The sequence below is a fragment of the Pollicipes pollicipes genome, unplaced genomic scaffold, assembly GCF_011947565.3.
Source record: "Pollicipes pollicipes isolate AB1234 unplaced genomic scaffold, Ppol_2.1 Scaffold_4881;HRSCAF=5763_pilon_pilon_pilon, whole genome shotgun sequence".
NCBI classification, from domain to species: Eukaryota; Metazoa; Arthropoda; class Thecostraca; order Pollicipedomorpha; family Pollicipedidae; genus Pollicipes; species Pollicipes pollicipes.
In genome coordinates this window covers 29,000,989-29,012,995 of record NW_023596576.1, presented here as the reverse complement: position 1 = coordinate 29,012,995, position 12,007 = coordinate 29,000,989, and the positions used below count along the sequence as shown (strand labels likewise).

General features: G+C 51.6%; 1 protein-coding gene across 1 annotated transcript in view; it reads right to left on the bottom strand.

The window, feature by feature from the left end:
• The window catches only part of LOC119101613 (vacuolar protein sorting-associated protein 13A), a gene marked incomplete at its 5' end in the record, with an annotated part of 57,870 nt that extends 52,969 nt beyond the window's left edge, over positions 1–4,901 (bottom strand). The window contains 3 exon segments of the mRNA XM_037224994.1: positions 69–240; positions 2,643–2,874; positions 4,691–4,901. Coding sequence (XP_037080889.1) covers positions 69–240; positions 2,643–2,874; positions 4,691–4,831 — 545 coding nt within the window.
• Between the last annotated feature and the right edge of the window lie 7,106 nt (positions 4,902–12,007).

Here is a 12,007-nt window from a genome sequence, read left to right as displayed (position 1 = left end):
CATCCCTCGTGTCAGCGACAAACACCGCCTGCCAAAGGCGGCGGCAGCGGTGGCGGCGGCGGTCTAACCTGTTGGTGGTCTCGGCGGAGATGCTCTGCATGCAGACGCCGCCAGCCAGTGGACAGCCGGGGCTGGAGATGGCGTCCTCGTACCGCACGTGGATGTTGTTGACGAACACCTGCACGTTCTTCAGGATGGCCGCCACCAGACGCCCGAAGAAGCCTGGCGGCTGGTCACCGGCTGCGGAGCGGCACGGCAGATCGGTGATACGCGACGTCGAGATAAACACATGACAGCACAGGGTGAAGAAACGCGACAGCTTATAAAACACGGCAGACCCCTTACAATATCCGGTAAAAAGCTGATCACGCAAGTGCCAACGTACTAACTGTGGATCTGGCAAACGTCGATGTTGCTAGACTAGAGAGTCACAGGAGGGGACCTAGACTACCAGAAGCTGACAGAGGAGAAGGCGCGTAATGGTGGGTCGACGTGTCACGATGCTGACGCGCTCTCGCGCGCAAAACATGGATACATCCGTCTTGGGGCGGTATTAGAGACTGATGTCGGATAGGGCCCAGAGCGATACAGGCGTAAAACACGGTGTCGGAAACTACCGATTGCAACTCATTAACGGATCACGCAGCTACCCGGTTCACAGATGCGCCATGAATTGACCCGAAAGCGATCAATGTCACGATTTCCAAAACCAATGTCGAGCGCAAGACGCTGGGGTTTAAACTCGACATCATGGCAACTACGGATCAGGTCAACCCGCCAATGGCCTAAGGGCAAATACTTGTACCTCTTTTGATAATTTTAGACGCGTGAAACATTTGAAGGGGGCTGATTATCTGTACTGTGGCCGCAAGACATCCGGTTCTGTTTACTGAAGACCAGCTTTACCCAAAACAATTGCGCTCTTCATTAGACTTTGTTCCCAACTACCAAACTTTGGCAATTGCTGAACCGTAAACGTAAGCTATTGAACCGTCGAACACAGCAAATGCATCGATTGTATCCGCTGCACCGAAATTGTCGGGTCTGCCCAAACTCATACCCCGTCAATGTTCGCGCAACGTTAGGTATGAACAAGCGAGCGACAGCGACGTCAGCAGGCCTCCGCCTGCCAAACCCGCACGGAAAGCGGACACTCCAGCTCGATGATTAATCCTATTGGTATGAGCTGCCAAACGCGTTTGACTCCATAGACTTAGCTTCTGGTGTCATCCACATGATGGCAATTGGTAGCTCTCACGTCTGCTATCGTCTCGCTCCTCCCAAGTCACACGAGTCGTCTTGCTGGTTACAATGAGCATAAGTCCGTGTCCATGTCGAGAACTGCGCTGGCGCTGGCTCATCCCACATTCGTGAAAAGACGTCCAGAATAGATCTACGCAACTGACACAATTTAGCTATCATACATAAACTCTCACAATATAGTAGTCCATGTGATCCTCATTTGATTTCTAGAAGCAGTGGAGCACAATGACAACGTCATCAATTTCACATCGCACGCATGCAGGCCTAAGAGCACAGACACACCGGTTTTCCCGTACGATTCCGCGTCCAGCACAACCTCCCTGGCCACGTGCGGTGGGAGGGCACGCGGGCGATAAAGTTCGTCCGACCCCCTTGATCCTGACCCCGCAGTCCGATCCAGCGGCCCGAATCGGCCCAGCCTGGCGCCGCGCCCGGCCATCGACCGCGCCGGGCCGCAGACTGCGCGGTCCGCTCAGGTCGGCCCGACTTTGAGCCCCTCGGGACGGAGGGAGAGCGGCCACACCCGGGGCGGACCCATGCGTTAGAACCGCGGGGATGGGCTCCGGTCCGCGTTCTGAAGGACAGATGTAGCTGGGTCACGCAGGGCTAACCGCTTGCTTGAACCCCGACGCATGTCATGTCCAGTGAGATTTACGAGCATTGCATCGTGTTTCGTATTCACCCATGCTATCCATTTATTGACTACGGCGACGGCCTCTGCCCCCACGTCTGGCCGTCCGCTCCGGCGACTCGATCCCCAGTCGTCACCCCTCCCGACCTGACCTGACCCTGACTTTTACTTAAGCCCTGCCCTCAGCTTCCCTCAGCCCTGACCTTAGCTTCCCCCAGCCCTGACCTCAGCTTACTCAGCCCTGACATCAGCTTTCCCAAGCCCTGACCTCAGCTTCCCCCAGTCCTGACCTCAGCTTCTCCTAGTCCTGACCTCAGATTCCTCAGCCCTGACCTCAGCTTTCCCAAGCCCTGACCTCGGCTTCCCCCAGCCCTGACCTCACCTTCTCCCAGCTCTGACCTCAGCTTCTCCTAGTCCTGACCTCAGCTTCCTCAGCCCTGACCTCAGCTTTCCCAAGCCCTGACCTCAGCTTTCCCAAGCCCTGACCTCAGCTTCCCCCAGCCCTGACCTCACCTTCTCCCAGCCCTGACCTCAGCTTCTCCTAGTCCTGACCTCAGCTTCCTCAGCCCCGACCTAAGCTTTCCCAAGCCCTGACCTCAGCTTCCCCAAGCCCTGACCTCAGCTTCCCCCAGCCCTGACCTCACCTTCTCCCAGCGCTGACCTCAGCTTCCCCTAGTCCTGACCTCAGCTTCCTCAGCCCTGACCTCAGCTTCCCCCAGCGCTGACCTCAGCTCCCCCCAGCCCTGACCTGGTATGGCGTCGTCGCGCTCGAGCCGGGCGATGATCGCGCGTTTAGCGGCGCGTGCCAGTCGTCGCTCGAGCTGAGCATCGTAGGGTCGCGCCGCCACCGGGCCAGCCAGCACCAGTACGCCCTCGACGGTCACCACCAGCGGGCTGCTCCACAGGCTGGTCCAGGGCACGGCCAGAGCGATGCGGCCCACAGAGCCGCGCGTAACGGCCACCGGCAGCTCCAGGCCGGCCTGGTGGCGGGCGGGGTGGGGCGGGGCGGGGCGGGGCGGGTCAGGTGCGGGTCACGGGCTGACCAGCGGTGACGGTACACAGACAAGGTGCAGTCGATAGCTTCCAGTCCGGTCACAGCCCGGTCACACGGGGGAGTGTGATTTGGCACCGGGTCACTAGCTTACGGCATTCGATGTGACCTGGGGAAGTGGTGGTCGTTACGGCCCTACCCTAAGGTCTGGTGGGAGAGGAGAGATGAAGAACGGCAGCAACCTCGAGCTACGCCCATCGATGGGGAGGGGGAAAGGAAGATCAGGTTCCGCCCACAACGTTCAGCCCGTCATACGAGCTCGGTAATTTATATTTCAGTTTGCCTGCCGACCTTGGTGCCTTGTGAAGTTACCCTGCCTGCGAGCATCCAAACATACATGAAGTGTCGTGGTAGTTGAACTGCTCATGGTACTTTACGTGACACAGGGTGATATAGCTGGCCAAGTCGTGCAGATTGGTTCCGCGGACTGCAGACACACTAAAGATGGTGACGATATTTTGGTTTTCGGGTGTGTCGACTATAGCGATCATTTCGCGCTGAAAATTTTGTGAAAAGGCATGCCGTTACCACCTCTCTTCCTTCCAACAGTTAGCTTCCACCTCTCTTGTTCAGCAGTCGCTTCCAGAGTATGCCTACAATAACTTTACCATTGGAAGCTTAACGATTAACTGTAAGCAAATGAAGACTTGCGGATATATTCGTAAGATTTCTTGTTGGAGGCATATGAACGAAATTGTTTACGTCGTGCGGTTTCGTCTGCGTTCAGCATGATAATGCCAATGCTCCACCAGCGGTGAGCAGTGGTTGGCTTATAATTGCCTGACCACTTGACGACGCACCATCAGCACGTCACGGCGGGATTCCAATCTCACTACTAAACAAATGAAAACACAAAAGCTTGCACCCACAAACACACACCGGATGAGCCATACTGCTAACAAAGTCGTGCTGCGCCAAACAGTAAACGCAGCAGCACTGTACTGCGGAAATGTCCGGAAAAAACATCAACAAAGACCAGACGCAGCATGGGGAGAAGTCGGAGAGATCAGTGCCGGTTGCCGACACTGCAGTATTGCTGACCAGCTCTATCCGGCACGGGTCGCACGACACGCCGACTGCTGACCAGCTATATCCGGCACGGGCCGCACGACACGCCGACTGCTAACCAGCTCTATCCGGCACGGGCCGCACGACATGCCGACTGCTGACCAGCTCTATCCGGCACGGGTCGCACGACACGCCGACTGCTGACCAGCTATATCCGGCACGGGCCGCACGACACGCTGACTGCTGACCAGCTCTATCCGGCACGGGCCGCACGACACGCCGACTGCTGACCAGCTATATCCGGCACGGGCCGCACGACACGCCGACAAACAGATCGGGTGCAAAGGTCAGACGTCGCAGATACAGTCCAGCCGACCGGTTTGTCGCACGACGCCAGCCGTTTGCTGCGATTATCCAGGCGTAGTATGGGTTTACTTCGAATGGTCGTGTTTGCCGACGTAGTACGTATCATATTGACGACAGTTACGGCGAATTCACGACGCAACCTGGCTAACCTTCCAGCGAACGCAGTAACTACGCTGAGGGCCTGCGCCCGCCAAGACGGATGCACGGCTGATGGCCTGCGCACTCAACCCAAAGACCAGTGACCATCTGACGATAAATGGCTTCCTTCCACACACGAGCGGTTCAGCTATTAACATGCGGCCTGCCATCAAACAAAAGGTTGCCAACTGACGGCCGGCAGGCAGTCCCGGCGACAGCAGAACTGAACTTACCAGGGCCTCTGGCTTGAGCTCGAGATCCTTGAGCTCGACATTTCCACTCCAGACGCTGATGTTCAGGCTGTCCGTGTCCAGGTTATCGATGTACTTGCTCAGGTACTTGTTGAGCAAGTACGACACCACGCCCTCGAACATGGTGACATGCGCCGAAGGTCACGGTAGGTCGTTCAGGACATGCTGCAAGCCGCCAGCTTGGTGACAAGGTCTGAAACAAGGTCGCGCAAGTTGAAAGACTGGTGAGTGTGCCGCGCTGGCTAGTCGTCTCACAACCTTACACTGCAGGGAATGTTTCACTTTTGAACATATTGAAGCAAGCATCACATATTATGAAACAAGCTCCCTGTTAACCATTGGTTTACCTTTAAGTCAAAAAGACTGCTCTTGACACCACAATTCTCTGTTGAGTAAATATGCTGTTCAATGCGCCATTGTTTGATGACGTCATCGTACCTGGCACAACATTGAGAGCCAATTCACGGCCGTTATATCGGGACGTCGCGCTCACGAACGCCAGATATGAACACCTCGACAATTATATGTTGCTTGGCCTTAACACCGGGCTACATAACCTTCGTTCGGGTGGGGGGTCAACTTGAAACCCTAAGATCTCGGGAACTAGGAAGGCTAGAGACACCAAATTTACAGAATGTGTTAACCTGTACGTGAACTCACTGAGGTCAAAATTTCAGATTTCTAGGTCATGATCTTCGGGTCAAAATGGGTCGAACAAGGTAAAGCTCCAGGTTGGTCTCCAAAGTGCCCCCAGAACCTAGATAACCGTTTCTAAGCAAAAGGTCACAAGCTCATTCATGGTCAGTGATCTCGTTTGACCTTTTAAGGTCAAGGTGACCAAAATCATGCAAGATTGTTCTGAGTTTTGCATTTGACCAAGCAACAAAGATTACGCTAGACAGTATGTTCCTAAAACAAAACGTTGAGCTGGGTCATTTTAGGTCAATGACCCACTCTGACCTCTAAAAAGCCCATGAAATATGTATAATGCGGTCTCTGCCATCAATAAATTCGAAATGAGCACCAGAAACGATCCCATACAGCAAGCCCTAGAGTAACATAACAGGTTGGTTTTGACCTTAGTGTGACCTTCATACCTGACCTTTGGTCAATGTAATTTGCTCATTCAACTGTTGTGTTGCCCAAGAAAGCATCTCGGAGATGTATGGCTTTGTCTAACACTCCGTTGTCGGATCAGATTGAAGGATTCCCTACAAACTGCCTTTGCCGAAACCATGGCATAACTTTGACCTCACATCGGTCGGCGGCCTTACCAGGTACATCTAAATTTCTGATGCTAAAGGATTCGCTATTCAATTGTCTACAGCTATGCAAAAAAAATTTAGAGGTTAGAATTTCGACTTGAAGTAGCCTCTCTTAACACGTGCCCGGGCGGCCGGCTAGATACCCATCGCTCGGGTGAGAGGGGGTCACATAGAACCCCCTGAGATCTTGGGAACTAAAAGAGATAGACACCAAATATACAGGGTGTCTTGACCTGTACGTGAACTCACTTAGGTCATGGTTTCAGCTTCCTATGTCATGACCTTGAGGTTGAATAAGGCCAGACAAGGTCAACTTCCAGGTTGGTCTCCAAAGCGCCCCAGAACCTAGGCAACCGTTTCTAAGCAAAAGTTCACAAGCCCCTTTGAGGTCAGTGACCTTGTTTAACCTTTTGAAAGTCATGGTGACCAAAATCATACAAGGCTGCCCTGAGTTTTACATTTGAATAAGCGACAAAGATTAGACAAGGCAGTATGTTTCCAAAACAAAATATCGACCCGGGTCATCTTAGGTCAATAACCAGTCCTGGGCTCTGAGAAGTCAATGAAAGACATGTGATGCGGTTCCTGCTGTCAATAAATTCGAAGTGGGCACCACAAACTATCCCATGCAGCAACCCCTAAAATAAGACATCAGGTTTGCTTTGACCTTGGTCTAACCTTTATACCCGACCTTAGGTCAACATAATTTGCTTATTCAATATTTGTGGTGCCTAAGAAAGCATCTAAGAGATGTATGGCTTCGTCAAACTCTCCGTTATTGTATCAGATTGGACGATTCCCTAGAAATTGCCTTCGCTGAAACCATGGCCTGACTTTGACCTGCCACATGTCAGCGACCTTACACAGTACGTATAAATTGTTTACGTTAAACGATCCGCTATTCAATTGTCTACAGCTATGCAAAATTTGGCACGGCTACACCGCGTCGTTCGGAAACCATTCTGGAAAAACCTTTGGGGGGTCAATTTGACCCCTACCCGAGCGCGTGTTAAGGGTGGAAGGCCATTGGACTCATCGCTCACCACTATGGAGGTAATAATTTGTGTTGGCTTTGTATTTGCCAACATAGGTGCTATGTTCTGGTCGCAATCGAATAACAGGTCAGAATAATTCTGCAATAAATGGTGTGAGAGCTTAAAAAACTACTCAGAGAAAAAAAAAACATACAGATACCATGAAAGTATCAGACGAATACAACGAGACGTCATCCTTAAGTCTTCATCCCCCCCCCCCCCTCTCCCTATGGTTTTCAAGAAAACGACCTTTTCTGAGGGCACTTTGGCCTTGATAAATGTTGTTTACGTAGATGCTCAGTTTATCTCAACTTGTGAGGCTGTCTTCAAAACAAGTATATACCAGCGACATATCACACGGCCTCGTGACATACATGTTCAAACTTACACTAATGCGCTTATCTGTAAATGGCTAGATCCCAGATAGCTTTTTCTCTTGATCATTCCAATGTTCAAGCGAATGCTGAGCGAGATTGATGTGAAATTCCAGCTCACAGGGCGCACAGTCGCAGAGGACATCATAAATGTCTCACTTAATTGTCTTGCATGTTCCAAGATCTCCCACTCCAGAAATAAAACATGGGGTTACAAAGAAAGAGCCTAATGCTGTACCAAAACACTGACTGCGTTATATGGACAAAACAAAATGATTAAAAGAAGGCCGTCCTTCCATCTTGTTGGTACTGCGGTGACAATCTCCGGCGTTACCATTAGATATAATCGTAACTGGTCAGGAGCTTTCACCTGAGTTTTTTTTTTAAAGTATGCACCAAAGGTGGCACACTCCCTTTAACGAACACTGACCCTCGCATGTCGCAGAAGACAGCGCCATACCGGACGACTGTTGCGGGCGCAATGCCGGCACGTTTGTAAGCTCTTCCGTGACGGCGGTGAGACATTGCGTCATGGCGTCATGAGACATTGCGTCATGGCGTCATGAGACATTGCATCATGGCGTCATGAGACATTGCGTCATGGCGTCATGAGACATTGCGTCATGGCGTCATGAGACATTGCGTCATGGCGTCATGAGACGTTGCGTCATGGCGTCATGAGACATTGCGTCATGGCGTCATAAGACATTGCGTCATGGCGTCATGAGACATTGCGTCATGGCGTCATGAGACATTGCTGTGGATACGAAATCAAGTTTTGTGCGCTGAACTTCCAACCTACGTAATCGCCATTTCCTTAAGGCGACCTCCCCATAGCGCACAACTGTCTGACAAGAGCATGTCAGTTGAGCCCACAGCTGCGTGTTGAGCTGTCAACAGTCAAAGAGGGCATTATTTACGGCAGGCCTCGGCAAAATACACCAATGGGAAAGAGAACGGTGGCCAGGGTTTGGAACAACTACAAAGCGCATGTGTAAAACTAAAATATGGTGTGTTACATCATGTATTAGGTTCGATAAGCAATGAGGAATATATATATATATATATATATATATATATATATATATATATATATATATATATATATAATGAGTGTCACAGCCGCTCAGGGATGCTCTGCTACTCACCAGTAATACAAAATCCAGCCATGGTCAGTGGCGGCATAATAAACAGCGTCGAATATAATGAATGGAGGTTATTCGTGATAGAGTAGCCGGACTATTTCACCATTCGGAGCGAATGCGCATTATCACCTGACCATTAACCCATCGCGGGCTGTCAATAATTTCTTTCAGCGGACCAAAACGGACTTGGAATGAGCACGGTACGCGCCAAGCGCTCCACATTACGGGTAAACGCCTTAAAGGGGTGTGGCAAGACAAGACCGCAATGTTACCCAATTACGTCTAGATTCCCAAAACACATTGTGCAACATTGCTAATCTGGCTTTTGCTAGGTCCAACGTAAGTTCAACCACGTGGCAATGTTAGAAGTACTGGTAACGTGCATGAGGACCGTTGAAATATTATACGCAGTCGAAGCTGCTCACACTGCCTACTTTACTGGAGTGGTCAGTTTACGGCTGCGCTACAGCGCTCGACTGACATGGCTTGAATTGCTCATCAGTAACACGACGTGTAGATAGCATAGTATTGCATTAAGAACTGTTGCCATCAGTATAGGAGTGATAAGTAAAATGGTACAATTCAAAGCGAATACGGCCCATGTGCACCATGTGCAATTGCGCGTTCATCGCTTACGTTCATAACTGAGATGTTAATATCAACAACGTTCCATTTAACGGAGATCATCCTCAACATTCGCTGCTGCCGTCAACGAATGGGATTCTCAAAATGGCTGACGTGTCCATGAATGAAAGGACTCGGCAGCAGGGCAATCAACCAGCCGTCAGCGAGCCAATCACGATAGGCATTCCGAGCCTGTCGTCGGCATTATGATATGCATCTCTATAACCAGTGCACCGACGCACGGAACCCGCTATGTGTCTTTCTAGCCCCAAAACTCTTCCGGCCATGTTGCACTCTTCAGTCGTTTCGTGTTTAAGTTCCATTTAAGGTGGAAATATGGCAATGGAGGAAACCACAAACTACAGGGCCCGCGCACACCGCAGGGTCTGGGACTGAACGCACCGCCGTATGACCCATGTCCGTGTCTTGCAGCCAGCTCTGACGTCCCATGTAAGAGGGTGACTCCAGGGAGGTGCGTGCGTGCGTGCGCGCGTGCGTGCGTGCGTGCGCGCGTGCGTGCGTGCGTGCGTGCGTGCGTGCGTGCGTGCGTGCGTGTGTGTGTGTGTGTGTGTGTGTTAGGTGGAGGTGAGGTGAGGTGAGGTGAGGTGAGGTGAGGTGAGGTGAGGTGAGGTGAGGTGAGGTGAGGTGAGGTGAGGTGAGATTAGGTTAGGTTACGTTAGGTTAGGTTAGGTTAGGTAAGGTTAGGTTAGGTTAGGTTAGGTTAGGTTAGGCTAGGTTAGGCTAGGCTAGGTTAGGTTAGGCTAGGTTAGGTTAGGTTAGGTTAGGTTAGGTTAGGTTAGGTTAGGTTAGGTTAGGTTAGGCTAGGATAGGTTAGGTTAGGTTAGACTAGGTTAGGTTCAGGCCGTCAGGGCGATCAGGCCGTGACGGGCTGCTCCACAGGAAGACAGTAGCATTGCTTACATTGGAAAATAAATGGTTGCCAGATTGGAACAAAAGTGTGCCAATGATTGCAATCTCGTTAATCCTCCTGCGCAAGTGTTAGAAATTATCCATATTTATGCTAAAAGTGCGTTTGTGCTTTTTAACTTACAACCAGGCTAGGCAGCTGACTGCAATAACTTAAACATCTTGTACTATATTTCTATGTATGGAGCATATGGTAGCTTGGAACGAACCTGTGCCAAGCTACCATATTCTATCTGTCTTAGCCGTCCCGGGCTGAACGGCCTCGCTGCCATATGGCAATTTTTATCGGTCTTGATCTTTGAAAGCTCTTCGCTGATTGGTCAGGTTTAGTTTCTGCTGCCAAGAGGATGCTGGAAGCTGCGCGTGTACGGGAATTAAACCGCAAAAGCACCACGTGTGGGGTGACACCGGGGTGCACGCACGCACGCACGCACGCACGCACGCACGCACGCACCCACACACCCACACCCACACCCACACCCACACCCACACCCACACCCACCCACGCCCACACCCACACGCACGCACGCACGCACGCACGCACGCACGCACGCACGCACGCACGCACACACACACACACACACACACACACACACACACACACACACACACACACACACACACACACACACACACACACACACACACACACCCACACCCACACCCACACCCACACCCACACATACATATATATATATATATATATATATATATATATATATATATATATATATATATATACATATATCAATCGGGGCTCCCTTACAGTGGGTGAGATCGGCGGATACGCAGCGGTGTCCGGACGAAGGAGAAGGAGATCAGAATCAGGGAGACGGGATGCAAAGACAACCACTGAATCCCCAATGTCTGAGTTCCTAACCTAGCCTGTCAAAGTAATCGGGATGTTCATCGGGTCCCAAATTTGAAAATCGATCCCTAAAACGACCAGGAAGACCAAAACACCCGAAATGATAATATGGTCTGCAGCTATTTGGGCCCTAAGATCCCAATGAGGACGCGATGAATTAAGGATGCGGGTTGATTGAGGGCTCCGAAACCCTCAGCGCGCCAAAAACCAAACATGGCTAAAGCAGTTGGCACGTCGCAGTACTCTGAATCATCAAGACTAGGTTGCCTCCCGCTTGTGCCATACCGGTGCGTGAGGTGTGCCAAGTACTGAAACTAATGGTCCGACATTAAGAGCATGCGATATACGACAAAAACATAGCGGATATTATCTTACGGAAGCTCTTTTGGACGGGTGCAAGGGCGTCGAGGTCAGAGTATACCCCAGCGGTGACGTACGGAACGGGCCACCCGAGAGGCCTGTGTCGGAGGCCTCGGTCCAAGAAGAACCCATGGGCGCGCCAAGGACTGGACCGCGAGAGGGACGGCTGGCAGCACTGGAGGTCCGGATCCAGGAGACCAGCGGCGGTGTGATACTCTTAAGTCCGAGAAAGACTGGCGGCGGCGTCGCGGGTATAAGCCAATCCGAAAATGATCGACACTGGCGTGGGCAGCTGGTCGCTGGAACGAGCCAGAACAGGCCTCGGAGGTAATGAACCATCAGGGTGGTCAGCATAGTGAGGGGAACTAAACTGACCGTGATCGACACTGAACGGAGTCACGTTAACTACTTTCCGCCGCGCACGCCTTGGCTTCGTCCTTTCATCAGCATGTGAGGTTGCGAAGATGATAAAATCTGCAGCTGAAAGCGTCAGAATAAAACACGACGACCATCGGTAATTACTGAAAAGCCCAGGTCCAGGGAAGCAGGAAGGCATCAGAAGCCAAGAGTGCCAGAGCCCAATGGCGATGTACAGTGCTCGTGTCCGGGAGGAGCCTGGGCTGGCGTTGGAGGCGGCCTCAGCACGGCAGGCAGAGGCGATTCAGTCAGACATCGCGGTCCGAGAATCAATACTTGTGGCGC